Genomic DNA, 25,760 nt, shown 5'->3' with positions numbered 1-25,760 from the left:
AGAGAACTACACGCCAAGTTATTTTAATTCAACTTATGTTTCAATAAAAATATCCTACATAAGAGATTGTGCTGTTTGAACCATGGATATAATTTGGAGCGAATTTTCTTATTTAAAACACTAGTAATTTTATCTAATATTGAACATGGTTAAGTTTTTACAACTAGCATATTTTAAATTTATTTTCTTAATACCTCCTTCACCTCCTTTTTGAAGTCTCAAATTTCCACCATGAGGGGTGTTTAGCCCCTCTAGCACGGCCTGGAGCTGCTTCGAGTCACCGCTTTCTTATTCCATTTGCTCAAATTTGGAGTCGTGTTCTTTGGGCATTTTCTTCCTTACGCTTCTCTGCTTTACACCCTCCACTTATTTTGTGTCTGATTCAAGTCTTGTTTTAACTAATTTCTTTGCTTTAGGGAGGGTTTTTGTTTCTTTGACAAAGGAGCTCGATCTTATGCTGCCTTCTTGCTCCGCGTCCACCGGAAGTCTTTATTTTATTTATTTTGTAAATGTGGTTCAATTTCATCATTTATGTTTAAAATCATGAAATGAGTTTGATGTTTCTTGGTATAAAAAAAATTCTGAAATTAATTTCAGAATGCACTGAATACACTGATTTCAGTGTATACAGTGTTGATAATGGTTTATACTAATAAAATGAGTGGTGGTGAGTTTTAGCACTTTGTAGTTTGTTATTGTCCACAAAAAAAGCCACACATTTTCATGGCAGGTAAAAAGTTTGCGTATACTTTCACCTGTAAAATATGTCGCTGCACCTTTTTGTATATGTACACTTAATACACGAGGCTCCAGATCACCACTGTGATTAAACACAGTTGAATGGGACTTTGCAGGCTGAAAGAAGAATTTGCAGAGCAGCTCTCCTGTGTGAAGGCTGAACACCTCAGGGTGTTGGAGCGTCTGCAAGCCACCCATGCCCTGGAGCACTCATCCTCCAAGGTGGCAGAACTGAGCAATAAGCTCAACAGCCAGGAGGTACAGGTTCACTCACCCACCAGCGTAATTTTAGTCCCAAGGTGAAAATCTATTCTATTGCTTCAGCTCCCCATCTTCTCTCAGGTAGCAATGAAACACCTGCAGCAGCAGCTGAAGGAGCTGCAGGAATGTAAAGAGGCTCTCTCCATCTCCAGGCGCAGAGAAGAAGTTCTGCAGAAGCAGGTGAGCAGCTTGTTTTCTGCAGGTTCTACCAGTCCCCTGCTCCTCAGTATTGATTGAGGAGAGCCTCAATCAATACTATTGTAAAAGTTTACAATAGTATTGATTGAGGCTCTCCTGTGTGAAGGCTGAACAGGAGGTATAAGTATTTATACCTCACCAACTTCCTCATATTACAGCTCCATTGGTTTTTAGTATTTTCTTCAGTTAATGGTCTCTGTAGTTTCTGTCCATTTGTGGTCAGCACCTTGTAAAGCCACATTTAGCAGCAGTTCTCTCTTTACCAGCTTTGGACATCTGCGGAACACCCTGCAGCATCTCCACAAAAAATTTTTGCGTGGCTGCCGCACTTTTTCATGGCAGGTAAAAACTTTGTGTATATTCAAAATATGGAGACGCACAGTAGCTTATTTCTTTTATTGAGGGGTGTTCACAGTGTTTCTCGTCTGACCTACACTAATATAGTGTAGGTAAAAAGTATTTGATCACACATCCAAATTATCGGAACAGGTGTTCCATCACTTCCATGGCCACAGGCGTATAAAATCAAGCACCTAAGCATGCATTCTGCATGCTTAGGTGCATTCTACATGCACCTAAGCAATGAAACACCATGACTCTTCCAACAGTTCCAAGAGGAACAGTCATGTTCCTCTTCCAACATGACTGTCATGAATGAATGTCTTTATGGACCTTGTTGCTTTGTGCTCTGGTGCACAGAGTCTGGTGTGAATGAGCTTGACTGGCGTGCACACATCCTGACCTCAACCTTTGGTTCAATTAGAGCGGAGACTGAGAGCCAGGCTGTATGTGACCTTGCAAATATGCTTTTGGAAGAATGGTCAAAAATCCCCATAAATTCTCCTGTGGACAGCCTTCCCAGAAGAGCTGAAGCTGTTCTAGCTATAAAGGGTTTACCAACGCCATATGGATTAGGAACACAATGCTCACATGCGAGTCAAAGCATGTGAGCCTTGACTTGTGAGAAAATGTGGCAAATAGAAGAGAATAAAAGTGGAAGAGTGGCAAATAGAAAACCAATGTAAATATTTAAAAATACATCAAACACTATATTGCCAAAATACTGCCAATACATATATTGGCAGTATGTGTATTGCCAATGTGTATTGATTACCAATTATTGTTGGTAATCAGGACCTGCATCGTTTCGTGTTTGGCTTGTGTAATTCTTAATAATTGTGATCAATAATTTATTACGGAAATTCTTAACTATTGTTCAACCTTACAGTCAAATATCTCATGAATAACCTCTTTTTCTATGCCATGTAATCTTGAATTATAAGTAAATGATCAAATCAGTTAACAAATTATGATCAAGTGAAATGGAATACACAAAAAATTAACTTCAAGACTATCTTGACCATCTACAGAGTACACAGAATCTACTGTACACAACAGTCTAAAACTGACTAAAATCAGTTTTAGATTTTTTTTAAATTTCTTTTGTAAAAGTAAGCCTGTAGTAAACAACCTGAACTGGGTGTACGCTCATCTGTAATGAGGGAATGACTAATGTCTGCTTTACATTAGTCTGCTTTACATGCTGCTGTGTCAGCATCAGGACTTCACCTCCTTGCTTACTCTAATGTTCTGCTCATGCTTAGTTAACCAGGTTGCTGCAGGAGATGAAGGAAGCTAAAGAAGCTCAGAGCTCTGAGGTGAAACTTCTGTGCAGTCTGGAGAGGAAGATCATTAGCATGGAGCTCAGACATGAGCATAGAGAGAAGGAGCTGCAGCAGGTACCACAACACACACTTTATCTATTAGATGCTGACTTGTTTCTCTGCTGGCGCTCCAAGCTGCCAGGACATGCAACACACCTGAGAGATGATGCACTGAGACCGTGCTTTGTTCCTGTTATTCCTAAAGCCAAAAGCACCTGTCACGAATATCCAGTTTGATATTCCTCTATCAAACTGGATAGAGAAATATAGTTCCATGATTATTTAATATATCCAGATATTAGCTGGAGGTCTGGATGTGACCTGTCTTTGCAGGTTGTTGCCGAAACGTTTCAGATGTCAACGGCTGACCTGCAGTCAGAAGTGGAGCGGTGGCGGCGCCTGGCTCAGGACAAGAACAGAGAACTGGACGCTTTCCGCTCAGAGCTGGACTCCATACTGGATATCCTGAGACATCTACAGAAACACGGCGCGAACCATGGAAACTTCACCTTGCAGAGTTTGCATTGTAATGTTAGCCAGCACATAGAAGACACTGTTCTGTTCTCAGCTGAACAGAGACAGGCATTTTCAGGTTTTTGTATCTAATTTAATATGTATTAAAAAAAAACAAACATCATATATAATGCGTACGTGTATGCAGCCTGTTGCGGTTACTCCTCTCATTGTTTGATTTTTAAAAAAAATATTTTAAATATTTTTCAATTATTTTATTTCACCACTTTATTTTACTTTGCCAGAAGAGTATCTTCAACAATGTTGACTAAAAAAGTCATTATCTTTTTTCTTCATTATTGAGATACTTTATATACTCTGCTGAGCGCAACAAGTTGGCCGCATTGCTTACACCAGGGATCAGCTGATTGGGCTGAAACCAGCAGCCCAATCAGCTGATCGGTAGCAGTACGGTAGCACTGTTTATCTGTGCTACTGTAAATCCGTGGCACTGCCAAAGGCTGGATTTCAGCCTGATTTAGTCATTTCTTCATTTTGTCTCTTGTTGTAAACCTCCTCGCAGAAGTGTGCACTACAGATCACCATTTTAGTAGACTGTTGGTGGTGAATTATCACCCAAGGTAGTTTTTTTTTCTGTGCTGAAAATTGTTGAATACCATGTCTTCAATACAATTATACATATAATTGTATGTATAATACAATACTTATTAATACTTATTAAGCACTTATTAATAAGTGCTTAATAAGTAAAAGATCTAAATTAAACTAACACTCCAGTGAAGTATCAATTTCATAAATCCCCATTTTCTGCTTCTTTTGCTGAAATTAAGCAGTTTTTTCACACTTTACTGTGAAACGTTGTACATGTTCTAGTCCAAAACCTTTTTTCAAGTATTCTGAGGTGTTAAAAGAAAATTAACAATCGTTCCATTTTTCTGTTCTGTCACTGAGATAAAGTTACTTTTCCCACCTTTGCTCTAACTCCATTCAAACATGCCATACTGGCATGTTTTAAATTGTTTTTACACTTACAAAGGTAAAAACACAAAACCACAAATCTTCCTTCTGATGAGATCACAAGACTGTTTCCAGAGCATTCAGCTGGAATAGCAGAACCAAATAATAGTTTAGAAGTTTTTTTTTATTACAAACAGTACAATTTGAACATTCATTGCTGAGATCAAGCAGTTTTTCCCACTTTGCTGTAACTCCCCTTGCCTATCATTTGATAGTTGGAGGGTCCAGTTTTAAATGATGGTGGACATGGCCGACCATGCTCATGCATGGTCGGCCATGCATGAGCATATTATTGGAATATTATTATTCCAATAATATTGGAATAAGTATAAAAATATTGGAATAAGTATAAAACCTTTCAAATTATTCTGAAACTATTAGATTAAAAGTTCTAGCTGATGGTGTGTCACCTAAAGCTTTGATTATTCAAGGAGGATATCACCCAGAGCTCCATTTTATTTGACTTTGATAAATAATTTGTGTCAAATGTAGCTGACACAAAGTTTTACTTTTATGATCAAACTGTTTTATAACTTTATTATAATGCACAAACTGAGCAGCTTCTCACTGGTGCATACTCACTTTTTCACTCACTTGACATAAAAAACATCTAACCCCAGTCAGTAAACACAAAAAGTAACTTGAAGATCTGGTAACTTTGAAATCAGCAGCTGTGGAAGAATTGTTCTTTCTTCATATGTTGCAGGAACCTTAAGTCCATCCTATCATGTTCCATCCCTGAGAAGTGTCCAGGTTCCACTGGTTAGGCATAGAGTGGTGGCTGCAGACATGTGTCTTTGGTGCATAGAAATATATGCTTTCTTTTTATTAACACAGCTTTAAATGAAAGTAGGTTTTTTTGTCCTCCGTCTCTTCAGGTAGAAGGGCTCATCAGCCCTTGAAAGCGTGGCATTCCTCCTCACTGAAGCAAAGTTGCTTCAACAATCTGAGAAACCAACAAAGACAAAAACCCCTCAGTGCAAGCACACCACAGCTTAATATTGATGCACACATTATGTTCTTCAGCATATTATTTGCTGACAGTGGCCTGCAAAAGTATTCATGGTCCTTGAACTTTTCCATATTTTGTCACAACCACAAACATGAATATATTTCAATGGAAATATATTCCATTCCACAGATTCCCACAGTCAAAGATCTACACAAAGTGTATCACACTCAATAAGAATGTCTATAAGGAAATCTCCATTCTGATTATTTGATAATAAACTCAAAATGTTAAGATTGGTGGTTTCAAAGGATACTGTCACTTTGTGTTTAAAAAGACTCCTTTCAAATCATAGTACAGAAATAGTTATGCAACAACAAATCTTCCTTTTCAGATTCAGTCTGAGACTGTTTTAAGAGCATTCAGCTGGAATAGCAGAACCAACGAGGTGTGGTTGAGATCTAAGCAGCTCGTGCACATGCAAAAATGTTGATGTACATAAAATAATTTTTTTATATAAAAACATTTAAAACGTATGAAATATTTTAATTTTAATACTAAAAAAAAAGAACAGCCAGCCAAAGTGACTTTAGTTATTTGGATAAAACTGAGGAACTATTATTATTTATCATAATATTCATAAATTTCATAAATTTATCATAATATCATTAATATTCCATACCCTAATGTTTGCTCTGTGAAGGCAGAAGGCCCACACACACAAACGTAGCATTTTGACCCATGTGGCCTGAGAAGAAGGTCGTTCAGCAGGGTTTCATCCACCCGACCCTTCCTGCCGGTCCAGCTGGCAGAGGGCTCAGACAGGATGTACTCCACCTGAAACCTGACAGCGCACAACACCATGACTGTCTGAAGAGAGCAGGGGAACAAGGGAAAATAGCAGCTTTCTAGCTTAGTAACAAAGACAATCACTGTTCCAAAACTATGTCAGATTACAGTTTGGAGAGTATATTGACTCCATGTCAAAACAAAACCAACTGAAACTTTTACAGATTATTTTTCTCATTTCCCACAACCACCAACCCAGGTGTTCTCCAGAAAGAGAACATTTTATATCACCACTTTGTTTTACCGTTCATCATTAGCTGCCAGATCATCCAGTTGGCAGCGCCACAGTATGTCTTCCTCCTGTTTGTTGAAAAACAGCAGCTTTGTTGTCCTGTGAACACATAGTGATCATTTGTAATATCTGTCAACAGCAAAACAAAATACTAGTACATCTGGAAAAGTTTTTTGCAAGTCATCTCAGAACTTTTATAGAGCAAATATTTCAAAGTTTTATGTTTTAGAATTTTAATGATTATAGTATAGGTAAAGAAAAAACTAAATGTAATGTTTTGGAACATTACAATATCACAGACCAAAAAACATGTTTTAAGGGGGCAGTATTATGTAAAATTGACTTTTTTGAGCTTTAGATCATGTTATAATGTTAGAATCTCATCAAAAACATACCTGGAGTGTTACTTTCAAGAAGCAGATATGCATGCATTAACATGCATTAACGTGTTAAATCTGACAATTTTAACACGTTAATATTACATAACGCAGATTATTCAAATTATGTAGACCTACAGGCCTTTCTCCCACAGATTCACCAGTTCAGTTCACAGCAGCGCGTCATTAACCGGACACCGGATAAAAGGTTTCAGCAACAGCAGACAGCAACAAGAGTTCTAGTTGAAAATCCAATCTTTGCTGCTTTGTAGGGCCATTGATAGACATAAATACGTAGACGCCTCATTGACGTTACGTCGCTGCCATCTTGTATGTGGCGGTAGAGCGATCAGAGTTCCCATGTGCTGCGCGGGCTTGTCAACCGTTATACAATACAAACTGGATTCATTCCAGTTTGTATTGTACTCTTCTGCTCTTTAAAGAGCAGAATTACTTGACTTTGCAGCCAGAAACTAGCTTCTAAACAACAGAGAAATATTTCCTATGTAGCTAAATTAGCCCGAAGTAACCATTGATTGTTAGCATAGCTAACGTTTTCATACAGTGTTTTCTAATGAGAGAGAGCTGATGAGAAACCGCTGTTGGAGGAGAAGTGCATTAAAGACCAGGGAATTTTGTGAGGAAAGATCAGTCAGGATCAGAGCTGGAGCTGCTGCTGTTCTTCTGTTTCACAGCTCAGCTTCACAATGTCGAAGCTGAGCTCGTAGCATCTTTATAATTAAAGATGCTACGAGCTCTTAAACTCGGGCAAAACTTATTTTGAGTCAGAGCCCCAAAATGCTGAAAATGTATATTTTCTGAATGTTAAGGAATCAGATATGTATTTTCTATTACACTTCTGGATAATTTCTCTTTGATCATTTAGCCTCACTGGACTTCTCCCAGTTTGACCAGCAGACTGAAGGCCAGTGTTCCCAGTATAATATAAAAATATATAAATATATATAATATTTGTGTTTTATTGCACACTTTTATTGCATTCTTTCATTTTTTGTGTATTTAAATATCGCAATCTGAAGTGTTCGAGAATTAATACAGCTTATGTAATGAAATAAAAATCTCTTAGAATTTTTTCACTCTGCTGTCTATAGCAAAGAGTGACATATACTCTTGACATATACTGTAATAATTTTTTTTTTTCAGAAAAGAGTAAGAAAAATATGTAGTTTAATATTTGACAATGGCAGATTTATCAAGTCCTTTATCAATAAATATAAAAAAAATAAATACAAGAAAATACTTTTTTTTCCTATTCTTTCCTTTTTCTCTCTTGCTCTCGATGAAGGCAGACGCTTTTTTCTGCTCTGGGCTCTGGGCATAGATGCCCAGAGCCCAGAGCCCTGCTTGCTCTGTTTTTGTCCTGGCCTTTTCTATATTTTTGGAGCCTTTCTTTGCACATCATCCAAATCTACAAATTATGGATCTGGTCAAACGATCCAATTGATCAAATTTTTTGACGAGAAGTCTGGGCACAGGAGATTTCTTCACAGATTTCTTGTCCTGCGGGGACACATCCGGCAGGATTCACCCTGGATTTATTCATGATAACAGGATTTCTGCTGTTTGGAGCTTGTGGATTCCTGGGTTATCAACAAATTTGTGACGGACTTGGCCGAACTAGCGAACACTCAGACTGTTGATGTGGACAGAGATGAGGACTCTAAAACTCACTAATGGGATGGAATCGATCTTGGAGAAGTTGCTAGTTTCTATTCAGTGGAATGACCAAACTAATTTGGATCATTGGGAACTGTGATGTATCGGAGAGACTTTATGGAAGATTGAAATTTATAATCTTCGCGACCTAAGACATTCTGTTTCTGAATTGGCTTTCCCCATGTGGCCTTGGGAGGGCTGCATATTTCTAATCTCCTTGAAGATATGTAAACACAACGCTCTTCCCTCCTCACCCCCACCTGTATCCAGGGAGTTGCGAAGCAACCTGGCTTCATGGCCTTGACGTCACCGCCTTCACTCGGGCAAAACAATGTTTTGCCCATTGTTTTGTCTGAATATTGCTAATATGCCCTTTCCTCTTTTCTTTTTAGTTTTAGGTGGAGTACTCCCTATTTAACCCAGAAAAGTATTATTTTAGTTCATTAGTAATATAAATTGTGGAGTATGCACTATTTAGATTATACAGCCCAGAAATGGAATCAGAATTAGAATAACTACGAACTTGGAATCCAGAAATACTTAACAGGAACAGTTAGTTTATATTACTTTTAACCCAGAAAAGGAATTAGCTTCAGCTTATTTTATTAGAAACTGTAGAGTATTCACTATTTAGAAATGGCATTTCTAAATAGTGAGCACTTAGTTTACATACAGGAGCACTTAGTTTACATACTTTAGAACATTAGATTAGTTTTCTTTCCTCTTTTTTCTTTCCTTTGGTTTGTTATTTTGTTTGTATTTCCTTTTAACTCATGTAAAGCATTTTAATTGCCTTGTTGCTGAAAATGTGCTATATAAAAATTACCTTACATTAAATGTACATTAAATTATGGAATCATGTAAATATGTACTTTAATAAAACACTTTAAAAGTGTTCGTCTGTTCATCTATGTCAATATAAAAACTATCAGAATAATTTCTATCAAATAAAAACATTGTGCTCTTTATTCAGAAATTTCCCAAAACAATTAAATAATTACATCAACGTTAGAAATGCTCTCTGTAGTGCTTTCTTTGATTACCAAATATGTTAGTGTGTGTGAGAGAATGTGTCAATGGTATTAACTTAAAGGTATTAAAATACTTTGTGAAGTTCGGCCCATTTACTTGCATTAGCTTACTGGCAGATAAGCCACATTCAATATGGCGGACGCTGTGACATAACGCAGCAACGGGCCGACCTGTTCTATGAGGCGTCTACGTATTCATGTCTGTGGGGCCATTATCGGATGATAATGGCCCCAGTCATGTTTTCTGACGTAGTAAAGGAGTAAACTGATTGTTCCCACCTGATTGTGTCAACTTCTCGTAGAGCCAGGCTGATGAGGCGAACCATTGGCGTGAATCCTGTGCCTCCTGCTAACAGATAGAGGTGTGTGACATCACGAAGTGGGCGGAGGCTGAAAGTACCCTCTGGACCACTGACGGAGATATTTTCACCTTGGAAATCAGAAAACCCCAAAGTAAAACTGATTGGCAACAGGGATCAAATATCAAACAGCAACAAAGTATAAACCTTTACAGAACATTTTTAAAAGTAGAATTATTGTTATTATTAACTATTGAAAGGAAAACTTTCTAATAGTTGTTATTGTTGTTTCCTTTGATCTTGACCTACTTTTCACATGCAGTGATTAATATAAGAGGCTTTCTTCATCTGTTCAAATACTGTAAGGAGGAAGTGGTTCAAGTAGCAGATTTTCTAAATGGCTCTTAGGAGAAACTGTTCATCATAATGAGTCACTGTTTGCTTTCAAGGAAGACCTGAGATGTCCTCAGATATACTAAAATCTAATTAGAGGACACATGCATGTAAAGACATGCATGTAAAGACATGATGACACAAACGCATCGCCTCATTGTTTGACCTGGCTGTGACATACCCATCTGCAGGCTGTTCAGATATGGGGTGAAAACTCCATCGGGATAGACTTTAATCATGAGGTAGAGGTATGATTCATGTGAGGAAGATGAGGAAACTGGAACCATATTCTGATCCACTGGAGTGTATGGCCTCACTATCTCAGTACCTGGAAATATAAGTACATGCCGTCAAGTATTCTAACAATTTCTATGTTAATCATCACATTTGCCAAAGCCATTTAACTTTGACTTAGATTTTTTTATTATATAAATAATAATGTATTATTAGTTCACTTAAAACAAAAAAAACTTTACAGAACATTTTACATTTAGTGACACTTATGGAGATTTCTCTAAGCAGATCATCTTCATCTGTGAACATGACCAACACTCAGGTTTGTTGTTAGCTACCTTCAATGATAGCTTTGAGGTAGACATGTTTTCCAACAGCCACATGCATGACTGTCCCTCCAGGAAGCTGCAGTCTGAAAACATGTGTATTATGAGTCACCTCCATTTTAGACACCAGTGTACAGTCTCGATAGAAGGGCCCTTGAGGAAATAGTTGGAGAGAGAGTAAAAAAGAAATCAATAAAGTTTTATTAGAAAACCAGTGATGCTGAATGTGTAAGATGAAATCCTGGTTGTGACTACAAAAAACATCTTCTAGTTCTCAGCTGACTAAATTTTGACTATAATACACTCAGCAGTGTAATGAAAGGCAAATATCATCAGGAACGTGTTGCATATCGGAAACCTGACATATCAGTAAATAGCTTGAGCACAAATGTCATACACGTCAGTAACGCGTTAATCTAATCTGGCCCCTAGTTTCAGTAACAAGTATTCTAACACATTACTATTTACAATCAGATTAAAGTTATGCATCCTCGTAGCATAATGACTGTCATTCTAGGATGAACACTCACTTTAGCATTTGCCTTACAGCTAACAAGCTAAATACTCTGGTAGCACATACAGGCTACAAGATTCTGATATATTTGATTGGTCAAAATGCAATGATATAAGTTGACTGGCAATTGAACTGGTTTGCCTCTTTCTAAAACCAACATAAAAAAACAGCTCAGCAGTTTTAAATTCAATATATCAGTTTGACCAACAAACTGAACAATGTAGAGAGAACAACTCTCTACATCAGTGCAACAGTTTGATCTACAAAATAAATAAAAATGATACTTTTCACATCTAAGCTTAGCTCCTCACTGTTAACTCAGTCTCACTTTCCAGCCCTGCATTCAGTAACTTACCAAACATGAGCCATGAAAAATACTGAGGCAAAAAGCCTAATTTTTTTCCCCCCTGACATTTTCAGTCACAAACATTTAACCAAAATACCTACTGATATGCGTTTCTGTCTCTGTCTCACTCTGACTCTGTGCAGCTTGATGTCCCTGCATGGATTCATGTATTTACAACAGACACTGCAGGATCAGAATGTGAATTAACTAAATATAAAAAGTATCTTTTTATCATACAGAATGAGAATTTAAACAACTTAACAATTTTCAGATGTATACATTATATACATCTCAACTCTATTTACTGGGTAGCAAACATTTTCACTCATTTATTTTTAAATGAGTGAAAATTTAGCCCTTTTCTTTTCATGTCTCCTAACCATTACCCTGAAAAATAATAAATAATGAAAAAAATATTGAAACGTTGAAAGAAATTAACCCGACATCCTCACCTGTTCTCCTTTCTAGTTCTTTTATAATTAATATAAATTTTATATGTTCACACCCTGAAACTCCACCTGGCTCTCCTATGCCTTCCCCTGACCTGCTCCTCTTACAATAAAATAGTTTAGTTTATTTAAAAATTAAAACCAGTTAATACATATCTCAACAAACTAAAGATCTCACCAGAGCTTCTTCACCCCTCTTCAGCATCATTTTAGCACTGCCATTCTGCTAAATATCTAATATAATATAAAATAATATAATATTACATGTTAAGTACATGTTGAGTATTATCAGGTGTTGCTCACTTTAGATAATGAAAAGGCTCATTTTGCTGCTGTTTCAGTCTCATTCTCATGAAATAAAACATTGTGGCTTGGAGTAGCTAACTTTTAGACAAAGTTAGCAGTAAAATTTGGGACATGTGGCTATTCCAGAATTAAAACGGCTTAACCAAAAAGATTTAGTTCTATTTATGAAAGTAAACTGACAAGGTTTACTTGTCAACGTTCCCGACAGACCGTTTACCTCATTCAAACGGAGCTTCTCACTCACTTCCTGCTGCCTTTAAGCTCTGAGCTGTTCAGAGCTCAGAGTGCTTAAAGGTAGACCCCGCATTGGCTGCTCCGGAGCAGGAAATACAGCGGCCATCTTGGAGCGGTCGTCCCTCCTACTTTGCTCAATCAAAACAGCATAAGATGCCTCAGCACTGAGGGATATTGTTGTTCGGATCGATGGACTATTGATGTGAGGGCTCCACAGACAACATTTCACAAGTAAGATGGACATATTATTGTGTATATTTTGTGATTAGAATATTACTTTACTATATTTATGTCCACCGGCGAGATACAAACTAATATTAGCTACAGTGCTTGGTGTAATACGGGTTCAGCCCCGCGATGAAGGCTAACTGAGATTCCGTAAATCTAAAAATATTAATTATTCTCTAACATTGACTTAGATTATCTGACACAAGAGCCTACATTAGAAATGAAACAATGTAACATATATTATAAAACTTATATTATGTGTTATAACATTCACCAGCAAAGTTTACACAGGTGGTAAAGACTATTATTTATATGTAATTTTTTCACTCTGTCAAAAGTAAGATACATCCCAAATCTTCCGTTTTTGTTTTGAAGGTTTCCTAAAGACACGATATGAGGAAGAAGTGGGAAATATCTTTAAAGAGAGAGACGGATTCACTGCAGCATGGATGAATCTCGCATCAGATTTTGGACTCAATTTCAGCTGCTGAATCACTCTGAAGCTAGAACTCGTCGGCTGTCTGTATGTATGTATACACATACATATAAACATGTATCCAATATATATTACTCAGTATTAATCATTATTTACTTGTGTCATTATTAATCATTATTTATTTGTGTTCGTACAGTTATATAAATATGTATTGATATTACTAAATAATTTATTAAATAAATTATGAACAGCTGTGTGCTTTGTAATATGCTCATCATACATCAATATCAAAATATTCCATTCCTATTCTATTGTTACAGCCACTAAGCATATTTAAATATGATGAACTATGTATTAAAAACATACTTAAAAAATACAATTATTTATAAATGTAGCTTTGACAGATGTTTGAATATGGTTTACAGTAACAAAAAAGCGTGTTATGATCGATTAAATGCGGTGATACGTCATTGTGCCTGCTAAACACATAACGCTGAGTGGAGTGGTGGACCGCTCCAAGATGGCCGCCCTAAATCTCGTCAGCAACAATAGGCGAGAGCGGTCGATAAGGTGTCTATTCTTTATATTATGTCTATGGTTCAGAGAGGGGAGGGGGGAGGTGGGAGAAGGCGTTCTGCTGTGGTGCGCCTTCAAAATAAAAGCACGATGGGTGTGCTGTGGTGGCGCAGGGGTTCAGCACAACCAGCAAAGGAGGTCTTAGTCCTCGACGCAGCCGTCGCAGGTTCGATTCCCGGCCTGGCGACCTTTGCTGCATGTCTTTCCCCATCTCTCATTACTAACTTTCCTGTCAATTAACTTAAAGGCCACTAGAGCCAATAAAACCTTTAAAAAAAATTTTTTTTTTAAAAAAAGGGAAACAAAATAAAAGCACGCGAGTGGAAGATTTTAAAATTCTTTGCAACTGGGGTGAAATTATTGGGGGGGATGAATGTGACTCTCTCCAATATTGGAGGAACATGTCCCCCCCATCCACCCCGGTTCCTATGGGGATCAGGATCATCTCTGGATTCATTGTTCAGTGGGACATAAAAAGTGACATGTCACAGAGCTCATTAAGATTCTCACCTCTGTTTTTTTTGCATATAAATGTGTTATGAAATTCCAGCGGTTGCCCAAGACTTGTCCATTTTCCTCTAGTTTGTTTGTTTATGGTGACCTGGATCTTTCCCACAGAGAAAGCAGTATGAACTGTTGGTGATAACCAAAGTTTACAATTAGAAACATGCCATTCAGACACATCCCCAAAGTGAGATGGAAAACACACAGAAAACAAGCTTTTTCACTTCCTGTTTCATAAAGCTCAGCTATGTAGAGCTTGACAATGGCCTAACACTGACTTAACTTGGAAGAATAATCCAAAGCAATGCGGTTAAAAGAGACCAGTTTTGAAACTAAAAACAGTTTTACCTGGAACTGATGAATTTTTCAAATATTTGATTTTTGTCTTCAACCAAAAGTGTAAAAAATAAAAATCCAACTGATTTGGAAAATCAGCAGCACCGTTTAATGAAATACTCTTTTCTTACCAGAAACGTTTTCCTCAACTTCATGAGCAAGATCTGAAAGGAAATAAAAGCCATTCAAATAAATGGCCTTTATTTGAACAGTGTTTTATTTGGTCTAGACCCCCAAACACACTACATCCATTCACATTCACACACTGATGATGGGAATCATCAGATGTGATATTGTAGCCACATCTGCCCTGGCGCAGTCTATCAGAGGCGAAACTCATGTAACAAATAAAACTCTTTACTAATACATATAAGAAATTACCTTTTTTATTTCATATGTAAAATATCAGCAGAAAGCTTGGCCCCCACGTAACCTGGTTAAAAGGCTGTGACGGATGGATGGATCGATCTATAGCCATCCATCCCTCACAACCTGCTAGACAGACAGACAAGCTGTGTTTCCATTACAAATAGTTTCTATTCTGAATGTTTTTGTCATTTGGATTTAGCAATATGCGCAGCTGGTTAAGAATTTTACCAGCGGTGATGAAGACGAGTTCAGTATGACATTGTGCTTAAGTGAGTCGACACTTGGAAATATGCGGATGTTAGGTCCTCTGAAAGATTTGCCTTGTGCAGACCACTATGTATATGTTCCTGCCATTTGTGCCATCATGGGAAAAGTTATTCATGCATTTTCCTTTCAGAGAGATATTTACATTTAAGGTGTAAGTATTAAACATGTTTCATATTTCTACTTTTTCAAAGCTTGTTGATAGAGCTGAGGCTGCTGGTGATTGTACAGCTTAATCAGCTGGATGGTTTGAGTCCTTTTCTGAAAATGCTTATTTGGCATTATTAACATACAATATGATAAAGTAACTTGCTTATGACTATCAACAGTATTAATGTAATATTATGATTATTATTTCATTTTCCTTTGTTTCCACCAATTTTAAAGCTTTATTAGTTTTCTTTTTCAATTATGCATTTATTTTTGTAATATTCATGATTTATTTAAGGCAATATTTTTATTTATTGTGACATTTCATTTTTTTCATATTCTGTATTTTTTTCTATCACTTTTTTAAACCATACATGGATTTATTTTCTCTAGTACTTCTTTCCTTTTTCTCACCTCTAGTCTTATATTTTGTCAAGTCAGATTTCTTATTTTTTTCTCAGATCTGTTTATTTCTGTCTGACTCTTTGTAGGAGGTAATAAATGTTCCTTTTTTAAAATTTGTTGTTATAATGTAATTTTTTTATTATGTAAATGGAAAAACAACAACAACAAAAAATCAGTTTTAAGAATCAGCCCAAAAGTATCGGCAGCACATACTGGTGATTGATTAGACTGATGTCAAAATAATGGGTATCAGCTTCGGCCTTAAAAACCGCAGCTTTTTAAGGCCGAGCGAGCTCTAATCTGCACCATTTCATCTACAAAACAAACGTTTCATGACTGAGTATTCATGACTATTTCTGGAATACATATTGCTTGAATGAAGTAGTTTTTTTCTGGACCTAACTAAAATCTACAAAGTGGAAACTAGCAAAGAAGAAAACTGATTCAATTCCTTTAGTTGGCAGTATCAGCTCAATTACACCAGATCAATGACAAGCTCCTAGAACATATTTAAAGCTACACAAAATTATGTTAATGCAATTGGAAGTAAATGTATTTTAATTCTGTAAAGGGAAAAGAGAAAACAAGAAGTAACTGTGAATCTGCTTACCTAAATGTATCATGTAGGACAGTTTCCCAAGGAGAACTTCCAATCGAAGAATTCCCGCTTTGAGGTCAACGGTCACACATCCTGAGCTGGAGATCTGAGAGAAACAACATGACATACACAGCATATTAGGCAGCATTCACACTGCAGCATGAAGTGACCCAATTCTGATTTTTTGTCAAATCGGATTTTTTTTTCTTTTGGCGTTTCCCGGCGTTGTTATGCGACCTGTATGTGTTCTGCAGTTTGAACGGGCAAACAACCAGAAAGTGTCCCGCATGCGCAGTAGGGGGCGCAAAAAGCGTTCTCAGTGTTCGCCATAAAACGAATAAGTGCTCAGTGTTTGCCGAAGTAAACATGGATGCTAACGGTGGAGCATAGCTTACACATTTGAAGTTGTTGTCAGCATATTAACAATTTAATCCTCATTACAATCCACCATAGTTGTAGTTTTTCTTCTCACTTGCACGTATCAGGACGTTCAGGTCGGATGAATGCGACCTAGGCGTTAAGGTGACATTTGAATCTGATACATATCGGATAACCAAGTGGCCTTGGGTCACATTCAAAAAGAATCCGACCTGTGTTGTTCAGACAGTCATGAAAAGTTCAGATGCAGGTCGCATTACATCAAAAAAGTCGGAATCGGGTCACTTCAGGCTGCAGTGACCCAATTCTGCAGGGTCACTGCAGAATCTTCTGGCAGCCTTAGTCTGGCAACTGGCTTTTAATACCCAACAAGGTTTCAACAGCTTCACTACAGAAACATAAGAATTCAGGCAATGTTTGGAATTTCTCTGCATCTTTTAAACAAGTGATTAATTTTAGTTAAACCTTCGTTACCTTTCTTTTGGTATAAACAGCCAGATGAACAGTTGCATCAGTTTGAAACCAGTCGTACCTTTAACAGCAAACACCACATGCAGTTAAAGTCATCAGTCTTTAACTACATCTCCGTGCAAATATACTCAGTTTCATACCGAGGCTGAGAGTCTTTGTTTGGTGGAGGAGGCCCTGCAGCAGGTGGAGCAAGACCTGCTGCTGGTGATAAAGGCAGGATGATGGCTGAGGAAGAGATGTCAACAAAAGATTACAATCAGTACTTTTTAAGTGATTCTACCGCAAAATGTTTTAGCATTATTATTATTATTATTATTACATGCAGCTGTTGTTGGGTTCAACAAACATCAAAGTATAAAAACATCTATAACAGATATAATTTTATGCATTATTCACATAAAAATAAAAAAAATTGGATCTGATTAAAAGTTAAAACACATTTCATGAAAACACCACATTTTGGTTATTTTACCTTAAAAATCCATAATAAGAAATAGTAACAAGTTATTTTATGATGAGGGCAGAATGTGATTACTGCTTTGTTTTTTGAGAATATTGAATTGATACAGACAGAGTAAATGTCACAGTGACATACATGGTGGTAAAAAAAAAAGGGCAGGAGTAATTCATCAGATCACGTTCCATAACATGTAAACAGAATGAACTTGTATCTGAAACTAATGTAAAGTCACATTTAGATTAAAACAGCTCAGCAGTTTGGGGATCAGAGTTTTTTCTCAATCTGCTCTCCAACTCTGGAAATATTGACTTTCTTCCTACTTTAACATCACAACTCAAAATGTTGAGTTGTGATGTTTACCAAAAAAAGGTGGCTTTTTTGGTAATTTCTTTTTTCTTCTACATCTGTTTTCATTTTTAGTGTATTCTTGTTTTGTTTTCTTGTCAAGTGTACTTGGGTGTCTGGAAAAGATTTAACATGTAAATACATTATTGTTATTAAACATTATTAATTTTAGAAGGTTTAGTTTTTATCCCAGTCCTATACTTACAAATACAAGTATAGGACTCAGAGAACCTTCTTGAATTTTCTAACACAACATTTTTCTCACTACTTTAAAAACAAAAATGACTTCAACTGCTTTCCAAAAAGTTTACAGCTATGAATATGTTTACAGGGAGGATTTAGAAGGACTAATGTCATAGTAGAATCAGTTTCCTGTGTCATTTTCTTTGAGATTACAAGACTAAATTCCATTTTAGTTCAGGGCGGAAGCACCATATCAAAAACAGAGAGCATAATCAGCTTTCACCTTTACTAGCTGTTGCGGACTTAGTAGTCATTCGTCCAACCAGGCACTCTTTTAACATGGACTCATAATTGACCCATCGATGGACCTGCAAGACACAGCAACACCACCCAGGTGAGAAACCTCATAAGGTCAAGGTCAACACATTAGTATGCTATAAGATAACACCATTGTCTTAGAAGATGGGACAATGCTGCAATACAACAAGGATAAAAGCAATACTTCAAAGTCAGTAACAATGAATACATAAAACTAGCACTAATTATTAAATAGACACATACATCTAATTTTGTGCAAAGAAACACAGTGATACTGACTGACTTTGAATGGGAAGTATACCCACACAAACACACAGTACCTGTTCACAAACAATTCATCCCTTTCATACAAAGGAAATCCTAATCATCTGAGCCTCCTATTGCTATGTTCCATTGATCAGAATGGTACAAACAAGTGCTTTTGATGGTTGTATTTACACTAATAACATATTAGCACATGCATAACTAATAGCACTAATAGCACATGTGCAAAAAAATGTTCTGATACATCAGACTTTTTGTCTGATGTTTGCATGCTCAAACATCAGACAAAAAGTAGGTTTGCATGCACATTTACCAAAATGTGGCTTTTGTGGAGATTTAGTGACGTGTAAATAAATTTGGACAGGTATGATTTTGTAAATCCCCTGATAGTCAAGTGTTCTTGGATACTTACAATTTGGGGAACAACAATGATAAAGCTGAATATACCTAATGGTAGCATGACATCAATAATCAAGGAGTCCACATGCTATGTTAAGGACCAGGGTAGAAGTATTTACCTGAAGTGGAAGCTAGTTCTGGTAATTTCTTGTATTAGAACAGTTTGAATCCAGTGCTTGATACTTCAAGCACTGGATTAATAAGCTGAGAGGCATCTTAATTCATGCGTTACAAAGTACATGTCTGGATCCGGAAAGGGATAGTTCTATAGCTATCCAAAGGTCTCTGGCACAACTTCACCCTCTTCCAATGAGCATGGAAAGAGAACAGATATGGTGAGGTAAAACCTTCCAGCAGCACATGAAGTACTAAAAACCACATCAGGTTGTGGCCTTCATCAGGGTCATTGCTGACATAGAGCTTAAATATAATGAACTTAATCTTAACAGAGAAATGGAATATGAAACGACTTTAACAATACTGAAAAACAGAGACCATCTGAGCTTTACTTTCGTTTTAAGCACAGCTACCTGGTCAAAAAGGTCAGTCCCGTCTATTCCTGCTGCCTTCATCAGCTCCTCTTCTCCACCAGGATGGTAGTCCATGTAAGGTGTCACATTGTAAACCATGCCTGAACATACATAGAGAAAATTAGCTTAATTTGTATTATGTTGTAATGCCTTCTACAGGTATTGGGTACCAAAGAACCTGTTTTTACAAACTGTTATTATGTAACATATAGGAATGCAGGATAACTTTATTTAAAAAGTTAAATCTGTCACCATATTATGACAGATATGCTATGTGAAAAAAAAATCATTCTCCTACACCATTCTAATGGCTGATAACCAATAGCCAAAAACATACCAAGAAATAAGAAAGGCTAGTGAGTAAAAATGTAATAATCAATAATCTAAACAAGACCAAAAACAGTTGACTGTATAAGCTGAGCTGCAGTGTGGAACTTCTATAAAGCATTTTTTTTACATATCTGTTGAAACTGTCACCATGTCATGACAGTATGGTATGAGACCGATAATCTTGAAAAAAAAAATTAGCTCCTCTGCCTTCTCCCAATGGTAGCTAGATACAACCAATCAGATGTAGGAGGCAGGTCGTATAGTTGGCAATCACAATAATGTGACTGACAGCGTAGCCTGTTGTCACAGACTAGTTAGCATTAGGGCTGGGCTAATGCCCATTGAGTATATTGAGTATACTCGATGTATCACAATAATTTCAATTTACGATAGTTAAAGTGGCTATATCGCAACTGCTGAGTCACTGCTATTAGCCATGCTAACACAGCGGTGGTTGATAAGCTAATTTAAAATACCTGCTTTACTGATAATCTGTCAGTTTGCGTGTAGGTCACCTTTTTTTATTTTTAAGCTGAACCAAAACACACCTTATTCCACAGCACAGTTTGTCAAAGTCAAGCATAACTGACCTACTTCCCTCTCCCTTGCTATGTTTTTCTTAGTTAAAACTTATTTATCACCTTGTTATCATAGTGTAGACAGTTCATAGCAAAATAATGCATCACTTTTTATATGAGCCTACATTTAAGTCCAGCAGGGAAATGGGGGCAGAAACTTATGTGGGTGACATCATCATGGGGTCTATAGTTTAAAATAACATTGGAGTTCAGTTAAGAATACCGTGATATATATCGTATATGGTGATATAGCAAAAATATATCATGATATTAGATTTTCCTCATATCCCCCAGCTCTAGTTAGCATAGCCACCAATCATGACAGCAAATTGGTTTTCCTGTAACAGCAAGCTGTTTCTCTGCTGTTAAAACATTTAACAGCAAGTACATGAGGTTGACTGACAGCGCTAAGACCTGCCTCATAGCTCTAATTGTTTGTTTTTGGTTGGGACCCTGCTAAGACCATGGAGGGTCTTAGCAGGGAGGAGGTGGAGGAGATCAATTTTTTCACATAATATAAAATAATGTCATGAGATGGTGACAGATTTAACAAAAATGTGAAATAAATATTATTTCTAAAAATGTTTCATACTGCAGCTTTAATGAGAAGAGTCTGAAATGGGAGGGACTAAGCGTTGTGAGTGGCTGACAGCTAGGTGTGTGGGAGCCAAGAGCAGAGCAGCTGACAGTAGATGTAGAGAAAAGGTATGTCATCTTAGAGCCTTTAAAGATCACATAATAAAATCAAGCTACGATAGTAAGGACAGTTTTTCCCAGGTTTATTCATTATTTCTAAATACACGTAAAATAGCTTCCAGAATGTTATTTTGTTTGAAATCTTTTTACTAAATGAAGACTTAATTCATACGATAAATCACTGTCAACCAAGTCTCTGGCAGCCTTCATAATAATCTGAATTAAATAATCTTAGATAGCTATAATTTAGGTAATGTGTACTTATTATCTACAGGGGTGAAAGTAGTTTTAAATTCTTGGGGGTACTATGACAAAAAAAATATGTATGTACACATACATTGCTGATAATTTTTTTATGAAGCGATAAAAGCTGGGTAGCTCTTGAACTGCTACAAAATAAAGCCGTATTTCCCTCAGCCCACTGGCTGCAATGTTGACACCTTGAGATGCCATGAGACCTAAATTCTGAACATCATGGCATGGAGTGCATCCCAGTTTTCTTTGTGTTTTTTGGAGTTTCTGTGCTGATAATTTTTTTTATGAAGCGACAAAAGCTGGGTAGCTCTTGAACTGCTACAAAATAAAGCCATATTTCCCTCAGCCCACTGGCTGCAATGTTGACACTTTGAGATGCTATGAGACCTAAATTCTGAACATCATGGCATGGAGTGCATCTCAGTTTTCCATGTAGCCATTCATTTTAGCTTTTAAACTGGTTATATTGATCCTGTGTCCAGACAGAGGGATAAACAGTAGCCTAGCATCATGACCTGTTTGTTCTGAAGATCCTGCAGCTTCCAGTTCGTCTTCCTAACGCCTCTTCACCCTGACTCTCATACTGATAGGAGCTCTATTAAGTTAAAAGCACATCTTCTGAAGTTGGGATATAAAGTGGAGTAGACTTGCTACTTGTCAGATGACTGAAAACGTTGAACGTATCGTTTCTGCTTCAGCACGGTTTAAGCAGAGAGGTTTAAGCAGAGACTGACAGGCCTCTGCGTCTGCCTTTCTCTAAAGAACTACTGAGCGGGAGGAGACAGCCAGGTGAGGAAAAACTGTTCTTATCTATCGATTCAGTATTTTTATCATACAGACATTAGGCTGTTGTTGTTGTGCTATTAGCTAGCTGCCAGCTAATGACTTTGCTAGCAAAGCTAGATAACAAAAAAGCTTCTTCTCTGTACCGTTAATGATAGCAGTCATTCTTCAGTATTGCTTATGCAATAGGGGCACATCGCCATCCAAAACTGATCATCTCCATAATGGATATATGTCCGATCTTCTAATTTCCTTTGGTGCATAATGTACATTGCATTTATTCTGGCGTTAGGTAAATGTGTCTTGAAGGAAAATAGCACTTTTAGCACTTCTAAATGAATATCCAACAAGGTTATTCATTTAGAATTAAAAATAATTCTAAATTACCAAGATAGATAAAAATTACCAAGATAATAAAAGTGTGTCATTAATGAAGGGGATAAAACTCAATCCAGACTTTAAGTTTAAGGTCTGGTTTGCAGAGTATGAAGTTATTTTCCCCCCACAATTATTCAATGAAAAAAAAAGACCTCAGTTAAGTAAAATAAAATTGTTAATAAAACTTTTGGGATTGTAATGATTTTTTATTTAAAAACAAAACGTTTTGTTTAAAAAAAACTTTTTTAAAAATTAAATAACTCATTTTTGTCTTGTGAACTTAAGTTATTTGCCAAACAAACTTTTATTTGCACACATCATAAATCTTTTGTTGTGATTTTAGGCCCTGCCCATGATGGTCATGTGAGAATCACAAATAGTTTTTTCACTTTATGAGACAAAAATGTGTGATTTTAATTTTAAAAAAAATAAGCAAAACTCAGTAGGCTTTTCTCATGGTGACATGCATTAACAATTCAAATTTTGCTTTTTTTTTTTCTTCTTTCTCCAGTTCCACCTGAATGTCCATTCATCTCCACTGCAGTAGGAAACAGGCAGCTGTGTTTTATAGATTACAGTCCACTAAAAGGTCACATTGTGTCCTTGTTTATATTTTTAATAGTGTAATTCAGTAAAGACAATATGTCTGGTGGTCTAGCTCTGATTTACATATCTTGCTAAATTGCGGGTTTGAATATTGCAATACTTTCCTATAACAAAATAGACCTGCAGAAAGAAATTAATAAAATATCTAGCATATGCATAGTTGTATGTTCTATATAGAGATTTTTCTTAGCTTTGATTGCAAAATGACAAAATATTGTAATTTATCATTGTTTTATTAAACTCTGAAAACTGTGTGGCTTTAATATTCTGTCCTAAAATGCGGTTAGATGTGCCCTTTTTTTTTTTTTTGAGCACCTGCCCCTTTAGTGGTCTCTGCACGGCCCTGAATGTTAGAGCCTCATTTTCAACAGTGGAGCTATAAAGGTTGAGAAAGGTTATCCTTTTGGAGAAAGTCTCATCAACATCAATATTTCCACTAAATAAGAGGCAAAAAAAAAAAGTTTGATAAAGGAAAAGCCTCTCAGACTCTGAGTCCGACAGCACCAAACTATTTTTTTATATTAGACAATTAATTTAATTTCACATAATTATCGCTGTAGAAGCCATCTGTTTGTTAAATACTTAATGAAACATATTTACCGTGTTTATCGTTTGTTGTAAATGACATATGCTCACAAAGAACAAGGTAATTAGTCCAAGTTTGTTGTTTATTGAAGTTCAGAAACTACAGCGCTGTGATGTGCGACAGCAAAGGTAAAACAACCTAAACAGGTGATCAACTCTAAACCACTCGCACCTTTTTATTCTCCGTCTCTCTCTGTCATTTAAGCACATCCGTTGCCATGGCAACCTCATGCACTCCACAAGCTGACCAGAGATTACGTTAAAAACATAATATTCAGTCCGTTTCGATATCAGGTTTTCAGGCTTGATATTTATTTTGCGATCATTAATCNTCCAACAAGGTTATTCATTTAGAATTAAAAATAACTCACCCTGAATTACCAAGATAGATATAATGTATGTAATAAAAGTGTTTCATTAATGAAGGGGATAAAACTCAATCCAGACTTTAAGTTTAAGGTCTGGTTTGCAGAGTATGAAGTTATTTTTCCCCCACAATTATTCAATGAAAAAAAAAAGACCTCAGTTAAGTAAAATAAAATTGTTAATAAAACTTCTGGGATTGTAATTATTTTTTATTTAAAAACAAAACATTTTGTTTAAAAAAAAAATTTTAAAAATTAAATAACTCATTTTTGTCTTGTGAACTTAAGTTATTTGCCAAACATAAACTTTTATTTGCACACATCATAAATCTTTTGTTGTGATTTTAGGCCCTGCCCATGATGTCATGTGAGAATCACAAATAGTTTTTTCACTTTATGAGACAAAAATGTGTGATTTTAATAAAAAAAAATAAGCAAACCTCAGTAGGCTTTTCTCATGGTGACATGCATTAAAAATTCAAATTTTGCTTTTTTTTCCTTCTTTCTCCAGTTCCACCTTAAAGTTTGATGCAGCTCTGCTTTCCTGAATGGACCATCTTCATCTCCACTGCAGTAGGAAACAGGCAGCTCTGTTTTATAGATTACAGTCCACTAAAAGGTTGAATTGTGCCCTTGTTTATATTTTTAATAGTGTAATTCTGTAAAGACAATATGTCTGGTGGTCTAGCTCTGATTTACATATCTTGCTAAATTGCGGGTTTGAATATTGCAATACATTCCTATAACAAAATAGACCTGCAGAAAGAAATTAATAAAATATCTTGCATATGCATAGTTGTATGTTCTATACAGAGATTTTTCTTAGCTTTGATTGCAAAATGACAAAATTTTGTAATTTATCATTGTTTTATTAAACTCTGAAAACTGTGTGGCTTTAATATTCTGTCCTAAAATGCGGTTAGATGTGCCCTGTTTTTTTTGAGCACCTGCCCCTTTAGTGGTCTCTGCACGGCCCTGAATGTTAGAGCCTCATTTTCAACAGTGGAGCTATAAAGGTTGAAAAAGGTTATCATTTTGGAGAAAGTCTCATCAACATCAATATTTCCACTAAATAAGAGGCAAAAAAAAAAAGTTTGATAAAGGAAAAGCCTCTCAGACTCTGAGCCCGACAGCACCAAACTATTTTTTTTATATTAGACAATTAATTTAATTTCACATAATTATCGCTGTAGAAGCCATTTGTTTGTTAAATACTTAATGAAACATATTTACCGTGTTTAACGTTTGTTGTAAATGACGTATGCTCACAAAGAACAAGATAATTAGTCCAAGTTTGTCGTTTATTGAAGTTCAGAAACTACAGCGCTGTGATGCGCCACAGCAAAGGTAAAACAACCTAAACAGGTGATCAACTCTAAACCACTCGCACCTTTTTATTCTC

General features: G+C 36.3%; 2 protein-coding genes across 2 annotated transcripts in view; one reads left to right on the top strand and one right to left on the bottom strand.

The window, feature by feature from the left end:
- Positions 1–585: 585 nt before the first annotated feature.
- On the top strand, positions 586–3,498 carry LOC103131425 (centrosomal protein of 162 kDa-like). Its single transcript, XM_007543062.2, has 4 exons — positions 586–996; positions 1,081–1,179; positions 2,802–2,936; positions 3,195–3,498. Exons 1-4 carry the CDS (start codon positions 841–843, stop codon positions 3,465–3,467), a joined length of 663 nt encoding a protein of 220 aa, XP_007543124.1. The 5' UTR covers positions 586–840; the 3' UTR covers positions 3,468–3,498.
- A 66-nt stretch (positions 3,499–3,564) lies between these two features.
- cyb5r4 (cytochrome b5 reductase 4) overlaps positions 3,565–25,760 on the bottom strand; it is a 26,367-nt gene continuing 4,171 nt past the window's right edge. The window contains exons 4-16 of the mRNA XM_007543064.2: positions 19,783–19,883; positions 18,555–18,639; positions 17,424–17,508; positions 17,287–17,344; positions 16,447–16,540; positions 14,780–14,812; positions 14,319–14,441; positions 10,732–10,872; positions 10,341–10,487; positions 9,747–9,897; positions 6,395–6,481; positions 5,984–6,145; positions 3,565–5,298 (exon numbers count right to left, since the gene is read on the bottom strand). Of these exons, the coding sequence (XP_007543126.1) occupies positions 5,244–5,298; positions 5,984–6,145; positions 6,395–6,481; positions 9,747–9,897; positions 10,341–10,487; positions 10,732–10,872; positions 14,319–14,441; positions 14,780–14,812; positions 16,447–16,540; positions 17,287–17,344; positions 17,424–17,508; positions 18,555–18,639; positions 19,783–19,883 (1,322 nt within the window). The 3' untranslated portion in view covers positions 3,565–5,243. The remainder of the gene's footprint in view (positions 5,299–5,983; positions 6,146–6,394; positions 6,482–9,746; positions 9,898–10,340; positions 10,488–10,731; positions 10,873–14,318; positions 14,442–14,779; positions 14,813–16,446; positions 16,541–17,286; positions 17,345–17,423; positions 17,509–18,554; positions 18,640–19,782; positions 19,884–25,760) is intronic.

This window comes from Poecilia formosa, unplaced genomic scaffold (assembly GCF_000485575.1).
Source record: "Poecilia formosa unplaced genomic scaffold, Poecilia_formosa-5.1.2 Scaffold759, whole genome shotgun sequence".
NCBI lineage: Eukaryota > Metazoa > Chordata > Actinopteri > Cyprinodontiformes > Poeciliidae > Poecilia > Poecilia formosa.
This window is presented reverse-complemented; position numbering and strand designations above follow the sequence as displayed.